The sequence below is a fragment of the Copadichromis virginalis genome, linkage group LG5 (genome assembly GCF_057382275.1).
Source record: "Copadichromis virginalis isolate Kocher_CV1m ecotype Utaka linkage group LG5, C_Virginalis_male_GT1.1, whole genome shotgun sequence".
Classification (NCBI taxonomy): domain Eukaryota; kingdom Metazoa; phylum Chordata; class Actinopteri; order Cichliformes; family Cichlidae; genus Copadichromis; species Copadichromis virginalis.
In genome coordinates this window covers 30,923,891-30,945,036 of record NC_140622.1, presented here as the reverse complement: position 1 = coordinate 30,945,036, position 21,146 = coordinate 30,923,891, and the positions used below count along the sequence as shown (strand labels likewise).

Here is a 21,146-nt window from a genome sequence, read left to right as displayed (position 1 = left end):
TTCTTCTTCTTATTATTATTACATTTAATTAACTTCCTGTGTGTTTTCTCTCAGATGTACAACCTGTCTTCAAATCTTACTGAGTCATTTACACTTCTGCTGCCAACAGATGAGGCTATAAGGCAGCATCTTAGCAGGACTAACACCTCCATCCTGGTAGGTCAATAATATAATTCAGTGGACAGCTGCTATTCTGCAAAACCTCCAAACACTTGTCAAGAAAATGGATACTTTAAAGGTTGTTTTATACAACCTTTAAAGTATTTATACATTTCCCATTTTTAAAAATAACTCAAATAATTCAGAAATGAGCTAAATCTATTAACAAAATGTGAAGGAGCAACCACTCTTAGTTTATGTCCAAAAACATTTATGTAACGATCATTAGGTGTTAGAATATCAGCTGAGTTTAAAACATCTGGGCTGTATATTTGTGTAACACCAGTTGCACAAAAGCCATTAACTGGTACAGCGGGTCAGTATAACTATTATTTAATTTCTTATTTACAAAAAAAGGCAAACCTTCTTGAGAAACTGAGGGAGGGTGAAAAAAAAATATTACAAATTAAATGGCAGCATAAGTGCAAAAATATTTCAATGCATCCACTGGTAAAACAGCACCTCCTGGTGGTGAACATTAACCCAAAATCTGCAGAGGGAAATTACAAAAAGTACCTTTAATATTATTTACGTATGTGAACTATGTGAAAACATTTATTGGCATCACAACATGTGGATTGTGCAACCTAAACGAATAAAGTGGTGAAATTCAGACTGACACACATTACGAACATCCACATCAAATAATAATTGAGCTGTTTCATATAACGCAAAATGAAGTGAGCATTCCCAGCAAACAATGGTACTAAGGTGGTTTGTTTGTACTGACCAAAATAATGAATCACCTTTTTGTGTCAGATATCTCCCTGTCAGGAGAGGAAGGAAATATCTGAAAGAGAATTGATGTCTATAAACCAGGCTATGTATTAATTTGGCACAGGATGTTTTTATGTTGGTCTGCTGTGTTTGAACTACAGTATCTTAAAGATGGGCTACTAAGAGCTTATCTTAGATACTTACATACTGTTTATAACAAAACTCTAATTTGTGTATAAAGTGAAATGTTTGTTGCATTAACAATTTTTTTGTAGTTGACCATCATGTCCACTCCTATTTTCTCTTCCTGCTGGTGAGATGATCCACTGCAACTCTTGTCTTTGGCTATAAATAAATCCTCTGTCTTCCATCTGTCCAGGACTCTGATGTGTTCAAGTACCATGTGATTCTTAATGAGCTGCTCTTCCCTGACCGCTTGCCTGATGGCACACTGAAAAGCACTCTGCTTGGAACTGAGTACCAGGTCCAGTTCCACTTGGACAACAACAACCAGGTAACAATAACTGCACTGACACCAGCCATGAAACTAGTGGTGGGTCATACAGCCTCACAATTATATCATTATATTCAAAGAAAATTTACAATAATGATATTTCTGACAACATAGAAGAAATACTGAGTAAGATCTTCTTAATACCTGCAGCTTCCAGGCAGCAGGATTTATAAGAGCTACTGTCATTTTTAAGAGACTTCTTAATTTGTAGAAACAGCAGCATGACACTGCAGTGGTAGTAACACAATAAACCAACTGTAAGGACAAAAGTAGTCTAGGTCGTGTTTTTCCCAGAAGTTCTCAGTAAAAGTATAAAATGATTTTATACTTTAGTTTAACGACAACTAAGGTAATGTAACCTTGTAATTTGCCAGGAGCTGCACAATAATGTCATGTAATAAAAACTGAAATAATTTTCTGCCTGGGTTGTTGTGTTGAGCTTTTTATCCAGCTCCATATAAAGCCCCATTTTTCTACCATTACCTCACAATTAATGAGTGCTAAAACGTAAACATCCAGAAGGCAAACTAGCAGATTTAAAAAAGGTAAGATGAGACATACAGTGACATAGGAAGAAAAGGCAGCAGGGAATGAGTGGCTCCGTAACCACGGGGAGAAAGACTCTGCTGATGTTGAAATTTGTGAAAATTGGAAAATGGAAATATAATAGAATGGAAAATAGAAAATATTCACCATAAAAATGGACATTCTCGCTAGTGAGGGCATCAGAGGGCATCGCTTGGTTGTAAAACTAAGTCCAATTGCATTGAGTTCTGTGGGAAAATGTACCTGCTGCTTTTTTGATCTGTTCAGTTAGTAAGTGTTTTCCTCATTAGTTTTTGGTCTCAGGTGTTAGTTTTAAGTCAAATTTAGTGCAGCATTATTTTCATTTTCTAAATTACGATCAAATTTAGAATAAAATAGACAGTATGGCGGAGTTTTCCTTCAGAATGTGCTGACCTTTTAATTGACAAGTAAAAAGTCAGTGTAATGATGGATTACACTGACTTTGAACTCCTGCTCAATAGTGATGTGCGATACCACTGATTTCCTTTCCGATCCGATACCAAGTAAAATTCAGGGTGGTATCGGCGATACTGATCCGATACCGATACTCTGTACAAAAACTTGTTTCATTGTATTTCATAATACAATATATAATTGTATTATGTAATTGTAATAATAACATAACCATATTGCTTCATAATGATTAGAGGACATCAGACAACTTGTTTTTATTGCTTAATCATGCAGAATAATCATATAGAAATAAAAAAAAAAAACCTGACGTTGTGAGCTATTTGAGCATGTTGCCTGCCTGCAGCACTAAAGGACTCTGCGAGAGACGTCTGTCTCGCCCTAGCAGCACCTGCCCCTCTCCTCCTCTTCAGTTCGCCTCAACATAAGCTCATCATATTCTGTGATATGATTTACTCCGAGGTGTTTGACGAGGTCAGTGGTGTTGCCACAACACCTCACTGTCTTGCCACATATATCACAAACCGCGTCTTGGCTGTTTGTGGAGGTAAAACAGGTCCACACACGTCCTGTTTGCGCTTAGCCATTGTTGTGAGTGTGCACGCCAGGGGCTGGGACACATTTATACAGCCGTATTTCACATATGACTATGAAAGGCGTAAGAGGAAGTAGTTCCTTCCAAATTAGACGATCCAAATTATATAGTTTCTTTCCACTGCGTTCATTTTAATGGAAAAACTACAAATTTACCCCAGAGCACTAGAATATCGATATTATAATATGAGAATCGATTCTAGAACATAAATTGCTGGTATCGGAAGAATAGATATTTCAGTATCGATCCGCACACCACTACTGCTCAACAACAGTATTTCCTGTAGTGCAGAAGCAGACCAAAGAACCACTGTCAACTGACTCCCTAAGCTAAGATGATCGTTATTTTTGTTTTGTGTAAAAGATTCATTGTAAAAAAAAGATTGGTGTGTTTCTTCTTCTCTTGAACTCCAGACAGTTGTGAATGACATTCCTATTGACGGGAGCGTCACAGTAACCCAGAACGGAGTCATCATAACGCTCCCTCAGGTCCTCAAAGTCCGCCGCAACAGATGCAGCAAAATGACCTACCTGCAGGTCGAGGTAAGGATAGAGAGAAGGGATGGGATAGATGGATGTTTGTTTGTCAGAGTTACTCCAGCCTCTCTGTTCTCCTTTCTGTCTCCAGGGAAGATGTACAGACTGTGATGGACCACCCCGATGCATTTTCTATCACAAACCAGTAAGAAAACTGTTATAGTTCGTGGGGTGGACATAATAACTGAAACTCAAGCTTTTCCAAAAGTAATTTTAACAGCTTTAAAAATGACCCCAAAATTAACGCATTCAGACTTTACAAAAGGGACCTGAAAGGGAGCAGGGTTGTAATTGTATGACGCGTGTCGCTGTTCTTAAAGTCATCGGGTTTTTCTGTTTAGTGTTTTTCAGCATTTCAGGCTCTTTTATTCACTTCTGCCTGTTTATGTTGATGATTCCTGATGTTGGTGTAATCTTTATGCTGCAGATCAAAAAACAGTTTCCAGCCAACATGCAACCCAACTGTAGGTACAGGAAGCGGGTCGGATCCAGGAGGAAGTCTGTGCTGGGCTGTGTCATCAAATGTCTCCGGACCACTATGGTCTGCTCAAACTTATTTCCATAAACATTATGGCTCTTTTCATAAGGGTCTGATGAAACCTGATAAATGCATAATAATCAGCTAGAAACACCCGTCATCACTGACACAACATTGTGTACATGTTTTAAATTCAATAATAATAATAATAATAATAATAATCATCAGCAGCATCATCATCATCATCATCATCATCATAATCATAATAATAATGATGATGTCATGGATTTGTCTGCCCTGCAGGATCACTCCTGTTGCCCCGGTTACTATGGCCACGAGTGCTTCAAATGCCCCGGAGACGTCGGCAGCTGGTGCTCCAATCACGGGGAGTGTCATGATGGTAACCATGGCAATGGCGAGTGCCAGTGCTACGAGGGTTTCCATGGAACTGCGTGTGAGGACTGTGAGCCGGGGAGATACGGAGTTAACTGCTCCTCCAGTGAGCAACATGCAGACACACACACGCACAAACACAGACACACACACACACACACACACACACAGAGTGAAGCATTTCCTGTCTGCCATATTTTATATTTGTCACAAGGGGGCGTTACCCGGTGACGGTGGAAAAACAGCTAAATAAATATTTAGGTGTATTGACTGTAGATGTGGAGAAGAGACAAACGAGACTCGACATGTCAAAATCAATGCTGTTTAACTATGTTTGCTAGATTTTCTACATCATCATTTTAGGGCTGTTTATAAAATCATTCAAGTGCTAACGGCATTCCTAGTCCCCAGCTTCTGATTATAACAAAAACTGAGCTTCTGAGACACAGTCTTACACAGCTAAAAAAAATCTATAATACTAACAGCCCTGTGAACAACAACAAAGGATCCATCCATCTTAGATCTCCCTCACCCACTCCTGTGCAAACCCTGACATGAGCTGTGAGATCGGGGGTCTCCTCCAGGTTGGACCTCCACCAAAGACCTCCGCTAGCAGCCATCAAGGAGGCATCCTAGTTAAATACCTGAACCACCTCGACTGGCTCCTTTCAATGTGAAGGAGTAAACAGCTCTGCCCTGAGCACCTTCATCTTCATGCCAATCTAGACAAATGGCATCAAGGGGAGAGCTCCAAGGAAAAACGCACTGCTGGCCAAAAAGAACATAAAGGATTGTTGCCAAATAAACATCTTGATGATCCCTAGGACTCTTGGGAAAATATTCTGTGGAGTGATGAGACCAAAGTGAAACTTTTTGCAAGGTTTGAGTCCTGTTACATCTGACTACAGTGATTTCTAATTGACATAATCTTGGCCAAGTCATTGTTTATACAACACTTTGGACTACAATCATGTGACTTAAAAATATAGAAATTGGCAAAAGCTCATTGCTCAAAACTAGCACCACTGATAAACAATAGGCTAGTGAGGCCGGTTTCTTGATCATTAACATGCAAATTGTCATGACCATTGATTATTGATCACTGATCAACAACAGTTGATCAATGGCCATGAGTACCATTCACAGAGAGTTGAGGAATGGCTGCAATCACAGCATTGTAAGATGGTGAAAGATGTACCCTTTGACCCCCTCCTCGATTCAGAGATGGTCTTTCCCTTTTCAAGTAAATGGCCTCTTTGACTCCCCGCTCAAACCAGCGTTCCTCCCTGTCCAAGATGTGTCACTATAAGAGTGTCCACTGGCCTGCAGGTGTAAATAGACTGCGGAGTCCTGGCCGGACGAGGTAGCTCTTCTGTGTTGTGCCATCCGTTCAGCCAGAGGCTGTTTGGTTTCCCTGATGTATATATTATGGCAATCCTCCTGGCACTTAACAGTGTACACTATATTACTCTGTTTGTGTCGGGGGACCCGATCCACGTGGATTTTTGGCGCAGCATATTTTGGGGTTTAAAAGCCGCAAAGATGCGGCGTTTAAAAAAAAAAAAAAAAAAAAAAAAAAAAAAAAAAGCATCTCAACTGTTCCGATACTCCAGACACATAAGGGATCACTACAGGTTTTTGCTTTTGCAGCAGTTGTCCTTCTCTCCTGAATGGGTTGGAGCTTTCTTTAAGCGCCTTCCCAGCTTTGATAAATGTCCAGCTGAGATAACCACATTTACTCAGGGCCTTCTTGATGTGATGTTCTTCTGTTTCCAGCCGTGCTGTCTGTGGAGATGGTGTTTGCTCTGTGTTGCATCCCGATGACACCAAGTTTGTGCTCCAATCAATAATGAGACCCAAACCTTAAATACTGATCCATATGCATAGGTATACAGTACACGTTAACTTTAAATGTCTCCTGATAGACTTACTGATGGAAATCTCACAGTCTCATTTTTCATATCTTCCCGAGTGAATTTGATGTGTTGGTCCACCGATTTACTGTGATCCGTGAATTGTGGTACGCCCTTAGATTTGATTTTCAAACCAGGTGTCATCCACAAACCTGAACCAATGACTTGGTGGTGTTCCAGGGTAGGATAGCAAAGCCCTCTTTTCCACTTCTTCCATGTACAAATTAGCCACAATGAGTGAAACTGGGGAACCCATGGCACACCCATGTTTCTGCCTGTAGCACTGACCTTTGTATGTGAAATATGTGGAATGAAGACACAGTTCCAAAAGCAAACACACTTGGTTGGTGCTGAGAGTGGTCCTGTTGCTGAGATTGGGGTCATCCTGTAACCTCTTACGAACAACCTCCACTGCTTCAGTGACTGAAACACAAGTGAAAAAAGTTTCTCCCACTGAAAACGTGATGTCCTGATGAACAGAAACAACTTTTTGTGATTTCCTTCGCTGGATGATTGAGCATGCATCAAGACATTCACCAGGCAAAGCTAGTAGGTGACAGGTTTGCCACAACTGAAAATCAAATGGTATTTTTTCTTGAAAAACTCATCCATACTGCAGGAGTAGCTGCAGGGGTTTGATGCTTTGATCAGGCAGCAAGGACAGAGAAAACCAGCTTCAAGTTTGCTAATAAATCTGTTATTAGCAAACCAAAATAATCTCATAAAGCTAACAGACCTGTGACTAACACTTCATTAACTAAATAAAGTCAAGGAGGGAGTTATGAGTTGTACTGTGTGTGTTGCAGAGTGTAATTGTGCCAACGGGAAGTGTGAGGATGGTCTGACAGGAAGTGGCAGGTGTGTGTGTTATAAAGGCTGGAAAGGAGCCTCCTGCTCTCTAGGTAAGACGTCTATACAAAGGAACAATTAAATTTTAACCACACATATTTTCTCTGACCTGTCATCACCTGAAACCTGTGTGTGTGTGTTATGTGTCTCAGAGATCAAAGATGACGCCTGTGGAGGTGTGTGTGACGAAAACGCCAAGTAAGTCAATGTGTCCTCAGTTGCTGTGTTTCATGATGGTAACAGCACAAGCACAAAAAACAACAAATATTATATTTACTGACCATAATATTCTTTTTGAACTCAGTGCTACCCAGTACAGTTAGGCTTAAATTTTAATTCTGCACACCTCATTAATAGTCAGGTTTTGATAACATGGTCCAAAAGGGGGTTAATATCCATTATAGGCATATTTGCAGATGCATATAGCCTTTAACCTGCCAGCTCTGCACTTTAAAGTCTGTGGGATGTCCAATTAAGCTCATGTGAGAGCACCACAGGTAACTGTCCAAACAGAGAATTCCCATCATAGTAACGGGAACGTGGATGAAGCTCTTTCTGCAGGCTCCATGTGAGAAAGCTGTGGGAAATTAGTGATAATATTATTATAATATTATTAGCTGCCTTTTCTCTGCTTGGGCCAGGCAAGTAAATGAATGTTGCTGGTTGATATAGGTGTTTAAGACACCTATATCAAACCAGCAACCATGCTAGGTTGTTGGTTTTAAGAAAATAAGGGTTTGTTCTGAGTTTAACTAATCAGCATTGAACCTTGGCAGTTTTTCAGAGCTACTCACTTTTTACTCTTTACTCTACATCAGCAGTCCCCAACCCCCGGGCCTCGGACCGGTAGCGGTCCGTGAGTCGTTTGGTACCGGGCCGCAAGAGTTGAGGCTCAGGTGTGAAATCAGGGTTTTTATCGGTTTTTAGCGTTATTTTGTTATCGTTTTTATCGTTAACTCGGTTTTCCTGGGTCTTTTCACGTGTGTTATGAATAATTCTTCTTTTTTTGGTACCAGTACAACCTCCATTTTATGACTGCAAAGCAATAGCTATGGGCAGAATAAAAGACAGACGTATCTTCCAGGTGTAAAACGTGAATCCAAATTGCAATTGCTGGAAAACAGCATTATTTTTCATGGGCACCAGGGGGTGATACCTGTGGCTGCCAAAAGACTTGCAGTACTGTAGAAATCTATGGGAAAACTGCCCTCTGATCCCTCTTCTGAAAACTCTTTCCAGGCAAGTTTATGGGCTAAGTAGTGGTTTCAGATGATGTTGAATGAAAAATTTCATTGATTTTGTAAAATCATTCTAAGCTTTCACAGAGTCATCTATTTAGTATTTTTAATGATGTTCTAAAACCAAATGAACTAGTGTGAAGAGTACAAAACCGGAGAAATATGAGCTCACTTACCACTTTAAGGAGTTATGAGTCTGGCAGCAGCAGCATTTTGTTTCTCTTGGAGGTGTGAAAGAGATGATTTGTCTAAGACGATAAAGAGGGCAATGCATTAATGTCGGCATGATGACACAAATGCATGAAAATATTTCCCCAGTTCAGCTGAGTTAGATCGAAGTTTGGAGTTGTTCCTTAAAAGAAAGAAATAGAAATGTGAAATACATTTTTCATGTGAGTCAAAGGATAAAATATTACATCAAGACTACAAACACAGACTCAGCAGATGAGCAAAAACAAACAAGAGTCTGACTGATTCTGGAGGAACGATAGTCATGCATAAGTCTTCTCACTTATCTGTGGTAAGCAGTCACATAAGGTGGACAGTGTATTCAAAGTCAACTGTTGAGGCTGTAAAGACATACACAGCTGAATGTCATCAGCATAGAAATGATAAGAGATGTCAGAAAAATATCAAATGATGCCATCTAACAAAGAAGAATGTAAAAAGAAAAACATAACGGACCCTGAGTTGAGCTAACAAATGAGTGGAGTGAAAGGGTAAGAATTCTGCAGTTTGCATAATTAGAATCGAAACTAAAAAAATCTAAATTAGTTAGTGAGTGTGTCATTTCAGTCAGATCAACCCCTTGTTGCAATATCTGGTTTCCAAATGCCAAGATCTCATCTCAAAGCTTCAAAACAGGACTTCACAAACCTGTGGGTGACATCAGTGTTTTATACGTTCTGTGGCAATAAAACAACCCCCCCACTTCCCATTATTTGTCAACCATGAAAGAGAGTTTTCCAGGAAAATCCTCATGTTTCTTCCAACTTTGTCTTATTGATTTCAACAATGACATACAAAGTTAGCAACAGCTAAGTCAATCTTGATTTCAGAACAGTGGTATGTCCATTATACCCTCCAACCCCCCAACCCGAATTCTCCCCCTACCAGGTCCACACTAGACAAAACACCGCAGAGAACCAGTCTCTGCCCACACACACACAAAAAAACAAAAAAAACAAAAAAAAAACAACATCTCAGGACCCATACACATAACAAGCATAACCCCCAAAAAACAACAACAACCACAACCACCCCCCCCACCCCACAACCAAACAAACAAACAAAAACAAACAAAGCAAAAACAGAGAAAACAAAAGCAGAGAAAGGACCAAACAAAACAAAAGGAAAAACAAATAGATAAGGTATAAATAAGATTCAAAAAAAGACAAAACAAAAAAAAAAACAAAAAAACCCCATTATAATGTAGCTTCGCTCAGTTCACTTCAGACTCAGGAAGTAAAGTAATGGTGTCCACCAGCAAGAGAAATGATTTCCAGATTTTGTTAAATTCCCTAATAGAACCTTTTAGAGAGAATCTAAGTTTTTCCAACTTTAAGTTAAAGAGTACATCTCTCACCCAATGATCATGAGTTGGGGGGTGGGGAAGCTTCCACTTCAACAGAATAAGCCTCCGGGCCAGTAAAGTGGTAAAGGCTAGGGCCTGTTTGAGGGGACCAGATAAGTTCAAGTCGGGAGGAATGCCAAAAATTGCGGAGAGTGGGTTAGGAAGGACAGTCTGGCCATATGCTTGGCTAAGTGTGTCGAATATATTCCTCCAAAATGCACTCAGTTTCGAACAAGACCAAAACATGTGGACATGGTTGGCAGGCGATAGTCCGCATCTGCTACAGGCATCACTGATGGTTGGATAGATTTTAGATAATTTTGCGTTTGTATAGTGTACTTTATAGACCACCTTGCACTCAATCAAAGTATGACGAGCACAAATTGAGGACGAGTGAATCAATTTCAAAGCACAATCCCACTGCTGTTCTGGCAGGGTTGTCTGAAGCTCTTCCTCCCATCTCAGCTTAATATGAGAAATGGATTTGGGGACCAAAGCATCTAGTATTTTATACAAGGCTGATATCAGTCTGTTTTGATGAGGGTTCGTCTGCAGGATATCCAGATTTGTTTCTGGAGGCCGATTGGGAAAGTGAGGGAACTGCGTTTTTACAAAATTTCTAGCCTGAAGATAACGAAAAAAGTTGGAATTAGGCAGGTTGTATTTAGACGATAGGTCAGCAAAAGATAGAAAGGTGTCCTGACTGTACAAGTCCTTAACAGTCCTAAGTCCGTTATCTTTCCAACTGCTAAAGGCCGCATCAGTGTTTGAAGGTACAAAATTAAAATTTTTTGATAAAGGCGTTAGCAAAGACGGTCCAAGTAGCCCGAAGTATTTTCTGAACTATTGCCAAATAGTTACCGTTTCCTTAGCTATTGGATTATCCCCAACAAAGGTTGGAGAAAAAGGGAGTGGTGAGCTGAGTATTGATGATAATGAGTAACAGCTAGATGCAGTTTCCATTTGTACCCAGGCTGTTGCAAGGGGGTCGTTATGAACCCAATATAAAAGTTTTTGTATGTTAGCTGCCCAATAGTAGTGTCTAAAATTGGGCAGACCAAGACCACCGTCACTTTTAGTGGACTGAAGAATAGACTTGCGACTAGCTTGTTTCCCTCCCCATATGAAATGTGACAGAATCTTTTCTAACTTGTCAAAAAATGCCTTGGTAAGAAGAATCGGGACATGTTGAAAAAGATACAAGAATTTTGGGAGGACACTCATCTTTATCAGGTTAACTCTCCCTGCCACTGACAATGGTAGAGAAGTCCAACAGTCACAATCTTTCCCAACATTTTCTAGTAGGGATAGAAAATTCTCCCTCATCATTTTATGTATAGAAGATGAAATAAAAACCCCCAAATATCTAAATCCAGTTTCTGTCCACTTAAAAGGCACTATTGAGTGGGGAAGAGCTCTGGCCAGGGAATTGAGGGGTTGCAACTCGCTTTTTTGATAATTGACCTTATATCCTGACAGTGTACCATATTGGTCCAGTATGTCAAAAAGCACCGGGAATGAGTTTAGAGGATCAGAAATGTATAGGAGCAAGTCATCTGCATAAAGGGAGAGTTTGTGAGTCACACCGAACCTTGTAATGCCTTTAAATCTATCCTCTGAACGCAGCCATATTGCAAGAAGCTCGATAGCAATGGCGAATAGGAGGGGTGAGAGAGGGCACCCTTGCCTAGTGCCTGTGTTGTCTTCGTATAGCTTTGAATAATTACACAGCATCCACTTGTGTTTCGCGAGCGTCTGCTTCAAACATTTTTATTGTTTATTGTTTCATTCACAAGTCAGTCTTCTTTTATAGAGGCATTCATGAGCCCTCTCAAATACAGCGCCCCCTACTGGCAAAACCCCATTGGCACATGAACACCCACACATCACCACAGTGCCCCTTTCAAGTGGAAAAGGCAAAGACAAGTTGTTGTTAGTACGAATACAGGTGGATGGCGAGGAATATAGTAGCTTAACCCAGAGAATAAAGTCAGCCCCTAAGCCAAACCTATCCATCACCTCATAGAGGAAGCTCCACTCGACGCGGTCGAAAGCTTTCTCCGCGTCAAGAGATACCACAACCTCTGGAATTGAGTTGCACGATGTATGGATAATATTCAAGAGGCGTCTTGAATTGTCATATGAGTGCCTGCCGGCCATAAATCCCGCCTGGTCAGAGGCGGAAAATCCTCATGTTTCAACCAGGAAATGTTCCCTCATGAACATACTACTGAGTGAATTAGTACATGAACATACTACTCAAGAACATACTACTGAGTCGATCAGATGCTGTTATATTTGTGTGGGTTTTTATTTGCAGCTTTTGAGTTTTAGAGCTTTGATCGGTATTGGTTGAAGTTTGTGTTCCTGTTTGATTTCGTTATTACTCCGTAGTTATTTTAAGCATCAGTTCCTATTCTAGTTCTTAGCTTAGTTATGATTTGAGTCTTTGGTGCTTCGCTGTCTGTTATTAAGTTAGTTAGTCCACTGTTTACAAGTTTTTTCAATTACTTTTATTTTCATCTCCTTCCCCTCCTGTTTCTGATCCGCATTTAGTCCCTAAGGTATATATATTCTGCATAGTCCAGTGTTTAACTTTGACTTTGCCAGATTGTTCACTAATGCTCCCTGTTGTGCTGCTTATGTTTCTCCTGTTTTCCAAGATCTCAGTGTTTAGTTAGATTTCTGCTTTGTGGTTTTGGTTCCCATTTTGCAGACTTTGTTTATTTCTGGACTGTGCATCAGCCAGTAAATGCGTTTTTAATTTTTGTTTAACTTTGTCCTGCATTAGGGTCCCTTCTGCGCCCACATCCTGACAGATGTATCGCAGCGTATTTTGGAAGCAGCTCTCTGTTCTCCGTCACTAAAAATATGCGCCACGTCTGTACAGATGGAACTTTCTGCTGCCAGTGTGATTTTTGTTTTTTGTTTCTTAATCTGGGTGAGATCGCCGACACATACCTGTGTGCATTCCTGACTTTAGGATCAACAGTGAGAATCGAAGGTAGAAGGAATAAGAAAGAGTTTATTGTTTGCAGTCAGGGAGTGGAGGTGGATGGAGGCGGAGGAGGATTACAGCAGGGGAGGGTTGAGGGAAGCTGGTGGGTGGGGAACTAGTGCTGAGTGGAGATGAAGGCAGGGGGTGAGATCATGTCTGGTTTGGCTGGCAGGCGCATGAGATGGGTAGCAGATTAGTTCGACTATCAGAATCAACACAAGAGTCAAATGCACAGAGTTCATGATGGTGAAGAACTTTCATCAAGCACCGGCTGAAATAACAACCTGGTGATGAGTGATGAAGAACCAGGCTTGATATGCTGCAGAGTTGATGAGCAGGTGTGCAGTGTGCTGATCAGCAATCAGGGCTCCGGGGGAGTGAGAGGAGGGCCGGGCTGCCAGACACATGAGGAATGCACCTGAGGCACTCTGTGACCTTGACACAAAAACAGGCAGGCCAAGCTGCAGTCCACAAAAGCTCTGTTATGGAAGCAGTGAAAAGAACTGCTCCTGACCCAAAGCAGCACCTCTTTTTTTTCAAAAATGCTGGAGGTTTTCTCATTGCTGCCAGTGAAGATGAAATTACATTTATTGATGATTTCACTGCTGACTGAAGTAGCTGGATGAAGGCAGAGATTTACCGGAGCTTCCTGTTTGCCAAATGCAGCAGGGGATACAGGAGGGCAAAGGATGGTCTAAATCTGTAATTTGATACAGGCAGTGGTCCCAAACGTTTTTTGCGCCACGGACCGGTTTATGTCCGACAAAATTTTCACAGACCGGCCTTTAAGGTGTTGGAGATAAATACAACAAAATAAAACCAGTACCGTTACCAAAAAGAAGATTTATCCGTAAAGAAAGACCCAGGGAAACAGAGTTTACGATAAAAACGATTTAAAAAAAATAATGATAAAAACTGATAAAAACCCTGAAAACCACAAGTTATACACCTGAGCTTCAACTCTCGCAGCCTGGTACCAAACGACTCACAGACCAGTGGCCTGTGGGTTTGGGACCAGTGGTTTTAAGGCACCATGTAGAAGTCCCTTAAACATGCATTCTTTCTAATGGCCAGGAGGGGGCGACCCCCTGAATGAAGGGGGTCACCCATAGAGACCATAAATCTCTATCGGCGTATCGGGCCCTTGGTTTATCAGTCGAATACATCCGTCATTGGTGATATCTGATTTTAAAATAATAAGATGTCATGCTTCAGAACTGGACAAGATAAAATCAGAAAGGCTCTGCTTGAAGGGCTGCATAAACATACACGGATCAGGCATAAGATAATGACCACCTTGCAGATAATTTTTTAGCATTAAAATACACAGACACTTCATTATTGGATTGCCCTAAATGTTAAAAACGTGTTTAAAAAAATCTGTAGAGATGTGCTTTTATTATATGATGGATGGGTTTTTGTAAGTTTGTTTGATGGGGCTAGTCTGTGAGATTGAGTCTATAGTGTTTTCATCGTGTGTTCATAGTAATGAAAGGACATGTGGTCCGTTGTAACAGTAGCTCACTGAGTGTTTTTAATCCTTTTTTGACAACAGTGGAGCACCACGGCAGTGAGATATGTGTTAGGCTAGAAATTCAATTCTCTGCTGGTAATAGGATCAATGATGCGAAGAAAACTACAGAATATAAACAGTAATGCAGGGCGCTGTTCACAAATATGATTTGTAATGATAGAAATTATTAGTCACAGCTCTCAGCTTCAGTAAAAATGTGAAACACATATTGAGCCGTTTGTTTTTCTGCTGCAGCTGCATAACAGGGCCACAGGGAACAGCTGCCGTCTGCGTGTGCACGGCTGGATATGAAGGAAACGGAACCTACTGCAAAGGCAAACACACACACACACAGCGTCATTAAACCTGTCTTTTAGTGTGATTACGCTCTCCTCATCTTTCTCTTTCTGTCTCTCAGAGCTGGATTTGTGCAGCCGGTCTAACGGCGGATGCTCAGAGTTTGCCGTTTGTACCAAAGTGGCAGCGGGAATGAGGACCTGTACCTGTAAACAGGGGTACACTGGAGATGGGGTCATCTGCCTCGGTATGTGGTCCTAAACCCTAACCTGGACCTCTATAAATCCACCAAGACCAAGAGGTTTTGTAGATCAAAGTTCTTAGACATTATTGGAAATGCTGAAGTCGCCTTCAAGTAATGATTTCAGACAGAAGAAGAATCAATAAAGGTCCTAAACTTTTTTCCTCTGTTTTTTGGCCAATGTCAGTACTGGCTAGTAGTGAAGGTTTTATCTGTATATGTTTTTAAAAAGGAAAATCTGTGGGTAGTACAGACACTTACAGTTAAAAATACTCCCAGTAAAACAGAATTGAAAAACACAAGTATATAATGGACAATAGATTTAACTATTTCATGTAATTGCCTTTGCACACATGATGCAATACAAGCATAGGCAAGGTCTAAGTTGTTACAGTTTTCCTATACGATTACACTATTTATTTATTTCAAACAACGATGACAAAATCAACCACCAGAACAAAGAAAATCTCAGTAAATTCATCACATGTCAATCCATGTTCTCAAACACTGACTCCAGGAAAAATACAGCACGGCTAAAAACTGCATCAGTAAACAGCTGTATCACAGTCCTGGGTTCTTGCCAAGTTATTTTTGTGGCTTCTTTCATTCACATTTTCCTGTTATGTTTCCATGACTCTCATTTTCACTTCCTGTTAAGTGTTGTTATTTCCTTTTCCTCGGATGTAGCATTAATGATATTTTGACAGCCTGTGTTTGTCTTGTCAGCTCTCCCTCTTCTGCCGTGCTTTCAAACCTTTGCTGTTTAGTCCGTTTAAATTGAACCCGGGTTCATTTTCACACCTGGTTTTGATCGTTGCTGCAGAGGTAAACACAGTAATGGCAGGTACAGGGGCTCCTCTCTGTAGAGAGTCTCATTATCTGACATGAGACCCTCTATGGTGGTGTCTGCAAACTTCACAAAGGTATTTGAACAGTGAATGACACTACAGTCATGTGAGAGCTGGGCTGAGCACACAGTGGCTGATGTACAGTCCCTTATTCTCATCACCTGAGGCCTACCGGTGAGAAAGTCCTTGATTCAGGAGCACATCGAAGTGGACAACACCATGTTGTGAAGCTTCAGTGGTAGTTTATCCAGGATTACCGTATTAAAGGCAGCTGAAGTCAACGATGCTATTCGTTGACTTCAGCTGCAGGTGACGCCAGGCTGTGTGCTATTGAGACTGTATCCTCTGTGCATTGGTTCCCTGTATAGGTGAACTGATGGCTCTCAATACCAGCAGGGATGATGTCCTTGAAGTGCTGCATAATTACTGAGGTCAGTGCAACAGTGCAGTAATCACATTGCAGGTGGCAGCTGACTTTTTAGACACAGAGGCAATAATGAAAGATTTGGGGCAGACAGCAACCTGATGTGACAGGTTGAAACTGTCTGAAACCCCCCCGGAGAAACTACAGATTGGTCAGCAAATTTCACACTTCACAGTCTGATCTGACACCCTGTCCGGTCTTGCAGCCTTGCTGGTATTGGTTTTCCTCAGTGTAGAGCTCACCTGAAGAGGCAATTACTGCTCCTCTAGCTCAGAAAGGTAGATCGTCTCTCTGCTGCCAGTTTTCTGTTTCAAAGCGTGCACAAAAATGGTTCAGGGTGTCAGGGCGACACCTTCCATACATGCGGACATAGTACATTGATTACTCATGTTTAGTACACCGTGTTGGGTCTGCACCTCAGCAGGCCCGCTACTTCAGAAAGCAAGAAAGAACAGTGATCGATCGATTTTCACATGCTATAGCAAGGGGAACAACAGCACTCTGTCCTCGGTCTCAAACGACTCCGACCCCAACCCCCGCTTGCAGCCTTTTTATTCTGTGACACACAGTTTACACAAACACCCATTGTAAAACCCCCTTATGGTCACAAAAGGTTAAAACACTGCGTCTGTGTGTTTATGCATGTGTGTGTGTGTGTGTGTGTGTGTGTGTGTGGGGGGGTGACTTCCTGCTATCAAATCAAATCAAAATTTATTTATATAGCACATTTTTAAAGACCAAAGTACACCAAAGTGCTTTCCAGTAAAATCATGATACAGATAAAAATCACAATATAAAATATAAATTACAGATATAAATAAAATATAAAATAATTACATAATCTAAATGCAAAGCCAGATGTAAATTACCCTAATTCGCCTTGAATGCCAGGTTAAACAAATACGTTTTTAAACGTGATTTAAAAGACTGAATGGAATCTGATGCGCGAATATGAAGAGGAAGAGTATTCCATAACCTGGGTGAAGCAACGGCAAAGGCACGGTCTCCTCTGGTCTTCAGCCGAGACCTAGGTTGCACTAAGAGCAGTTGGCCCAATGATCTTAGTGCTCTCTGAGGGCTATACAGACAGAGGAGATCAGCTAGGTAGTCAGGTGCCATATTGTTTAGAATTTTGTAAGTAAACAATAAAATTTTAAAATCAATTCGGTATTTAATAGGAAGCCAGTTTAAATTTGCCAGAACAGGGGTGATAGAATCGTACTTTCTAGTGCCGGTCAAGAGACGTGCTGCGGCATTTTGGACCAGCTGCAAACGCTGAAGAAGAGAAGATTGTAGGTCCAAGTAGAGAGAATTACAATAATCCAGTCTTGAAGCGATGAAGGCATGAATGAGTTTCTCCAGATCTTTGTGTGGTATGTAAGGTTTAGCCTTAGAAATTAGGCGTAGTTGGTGAAAGCTGGTTTTTACCACAGTAGAGACCTGTTTATCTAGTTTGAAGGAACTATCCATGAAAACTCCAAGATTCCTAACAGCATCAGTGAGGTGGTTAGCAACAGGCCCGAATGTGCCAGTCAGTTGTCCCAGAGGCATATTTCTATCAAAAACAATCATTTCTGTCTTCTTTTCATTTAAAGTAAGAAAGTTACGTGATAACCAGTCTTTGACATCGCTCAGACAATCAAACAGAGGATGTAGTGAAGATGAAACATCCCCAGTCAGGTGGAGGTAGATTTGAATATCATCAGCATAGCAGTGAAAAAAGACATTATGTTTTTCAAAAATGGAGCCCAAGGGCAGCATATACAGAGAAAACAACACAGGACCCAATACCGAGCCCTGGGGCACACCACAGCGAAAACGGGCAGAAGAAGAGGAATATTTTCCCATCATGACAGAGAACGACCTCTCAGAGAAATATGATTTAAACCAAGATAGAACATTTCCTTTAAGGCCTACTACTTGTTCCAATCTTGCCAAAAGGATATCATGGTCAACCGTATCAAAGGCTGAAGTCAAATCCAATAGAACTAAGACCGCAGAGCGCCCAGAGTCGGCGATTAGAAGAAGGTCATTGAAGACTCTTAGTAGGGCAGTTTCGGTGCTGTGACGCGGTCTAAATCCAGACTGGAATTTATCACTTATACCGTTTCTCTCTAAGTGGGTCTGTAGTTGTTGAAGCACTATTTTCTCTAAAACTTTTGACATGAAGGGGAGTTTAGAAATCGGCCTGTAATTTGCTAGAGTGTTACGATCAAGGCTACTTTTCTTGATAACAGGTTGCATGACTGCATGTTTAAAGACAGTTGGAACATAGCCAGATGACAGTGATGAGTTCATTAAAAATAAGATACAGGTCCCGATTGTATTCAATGCATCTTTAATGATACGAGAAGGAATAATGTCATGCAGAAAATTTGAGCTTCTCAGGTTATTAATTATTTCCTTTAAAGTCGAGAATGACACAGGTTCAAACTGTTGAAAAACCGTTGAACATTCAGAAACTGGGGCTTGATTTACTACCGGAGAATGTGGGGCCCTTAACACTGAGATTTTATCTATAAAATAATTTAGAAATTTTTCGCAGAGGGCCAGGGAGGCACCCATCGAAACATCAGAGCAGGGATTAACCACTGAGTTAAAGATTTTGAACAGAACTCGAGGATTGTGACTATTAGTCGCAATAATGTTTGACAAAAAAGAAGTTTTTGCCATTTTGGCAGCCTTCTGAAATTTAGACCGGCTCATATGCAGGATGTCAAGGTACACCTGAAGTTGATCTTTTTTCCATCTCCTCTCAGCTCAACGACATTCACGTCTAAGAGCGAGGGTGGATTCATTTAGCCAAAGTTGGCGAGAGGTTTTACGGCGTTTAGTCTTTACTGGAGCCACAGTGTCCAAAATAGAAGAACATGTAGAAATAAAAGAGTTGACTACGCCATCAACCGAGAGAGGTGCATTACTGATGTCATCATAACAGAAAGACTTAGCAAAGGCCGCAGAGAAAAGGGCAACAGCCTCAGAATTAATCAGACGCGATAGGTTCAGTGGACCCTCAGAGTTCAGTTCCATATTGCATAACTGAACATCAAACATAACTGGGAAATGGTCCGAAATCCCAGCATCATTAATGTCCGTGAAGCAAATATCCAGTCCATACGACAATACCAAGTCCAGCATATGCCCTTTAGTGTGGGTTGATTTTCTCACCCACTGAGTGATATTAAAAGAGTCAATAAGAGCAAGAAAGTCCTTAGCCAATAGGTCCTCCTCACAGCATATATGAATGTTAAAATCACCACAAATAAGAACACGATCATAATTTAAAAAGATAAATCCTAAAAGATCAGCAAATTCACGGATAAAATCCTTGTTGCGCTTCGGAGGTCGATACACCACTGCACAGAAGATCCGGGGGGAACCGGACAGCTCCAGTAGTTGTACTTCGAAGCTGGAATGCGAGGCAGGAGGCAGAGAATTTATAAGATAACATATAATAACAGAATAATCTCACATTATGTATTTTTTGAGTGGAAGGTTTTATATGATTTTTTTGATCCAGTGGAAAACAGTTCACCTGTATTCCCTGCTATTTTTTGTACCTTGTACCTGACCGATGAAGTGAAAACAAAAAAACTATGTTTTCAAATCATCGGTCCTCATTCAGCATGTATTTTGCATATCTCAGAAAAAAGCAAGGTGATGTAATAAATGTTTGTGTCCATCCTTTGGTTTCTTCGCAGAGATTGACGGCTGTCTGATCAACAATGGAGGCTGCCACAAGAATGCGGAGTGCATCAGAGCAGGACCCAACATTGTAAGACATCACTGTTCTGCATTAAAACATCAGACCCCAGTAACACTGAGCTAACTTTGTACCTGAGGCCCTTAATAAACCTCTCTTAATTATTTCTTTGCCATTTTTATACTTATATAGCTTTTTCTTAACAGACTGACAGTGACAAAATAATAAATACATGGCACAAAACTAATATTTTTTCCATAAATTAGTAAAAAGTTTTAAATTTTATAATTCTGTATTATTTGTCCATTGTTTTTGAATGTTATTTTTAGTGTCCTGAATTCTATCAGTTATATTTTTGTGCTTTTATTGTTAATATTAATCCATTTAATTAATTGAATTAATTAATTTAGTTAATTCATTTGGCATATGAAGTTACTAAAAAGCAGAATAATCTAGATTCATAGTGAAGTTAAAATTAATTGATAAGAAACAACATGAAAGAAGTCATACAAGATCCAACAATCACTTTTTTTTACAAACAAAAAATAACTGAAAAGCTAACAACCAAAATGATAGAACAATAAAAATTATTAAAATTCATGTCCCACACTGCCTCTGTTCAAGATTTTAATTTTAAGCTTTTAATAATACAAGATGGATTACAAAGAATGAACACATGTCAGCCTGTTATAAGAAAACAATAGAGGAAGGACCCCGGGAACCAGCTGCCCAGATGGCCATTGGTTTCTGGCTTCTGCCTTAAACCAATATTGGCAAGGTCAATGAACCGAAACAGAAAACAAGACTGCAGGTAACTCCCAACTCGGCTAATAGTTGATAGAGAAGACTGAAACAAGCAGAAAAACAAGTGGAGTGAATGAGAGAGTGAGACGGAGAGAGCCCATCACCGTGCTCTGCTTTCTCTGGCTTTAAACAAGTGCAGGTGATCCTCCAGCAGCCAATCAGCAGTGGAGATGAGTCAGAGTGCAGGTGAAACAAATGAGGATAAATAATCAAGCGGAAAGAAAGACATTTAACTACAAACACACAATATAGGTATTGAATTAAAAGACTCTAATTAAGGGGTACTAGCACTTATATTCTGTCATGTATATACAGGTGGACGTGCATATTAAACCTGACCAAGTGGCAAATTCCGCTAAACCACAGGTTTTGTTT

General features: G+C 40.5%; 1 protein-coding gene across 2 annotated transcripts in view; it reads left to right on the top strand.

The window, feature by feature from the left end:
* stab1 (stabilin 1) overlaps positions 1–21,146 on the top strand; it is a 189,713-nt gene that overhangs the window by 49,658 nt on the left and 118,909 nt on the right. For both annotated transcript variants that reach the window (XM_085457297.1, XM_085457298.1), the window contains 11 exons: positions 55–156; positions 1,256–1,390; positions 3,377–3,505; positions 3,591–3,644; positions 3,927–4,040; positions 4,281–4,476; positions 7,090–7,185; positions 7,285–7,330; positions 14,710–14,789; positions 14,873–14,998; positions 19,966–20,039. In XM_085457297.1, the coding sequence (XP_085313423.1) occupies positions 55–156; positions 1,256–1,390; positions 3,377–3,505; positions 3,591–3,644; positions 3,927–4,040; positions 4,281–4,476; positions 7,090–7,185; positions 7,285–7,330; positions 14,710–14,789; positions 14,873–14,998; positions 19,966–20,039 (1,152 nt within the window). The remainder of the gene's footprint in view (positions 1–54; positions 157–1,255; positions 1,391–3,376; positions 3,506–3,590; positions 3,645–3,926; positions 4,041–4,280; positions 4,477–7,089; positions 7,186–7,284; positions 7,331–14,709; positions 14,790–14,872; positions 14,999–19,965; positions 20,040–21,146) is intronic.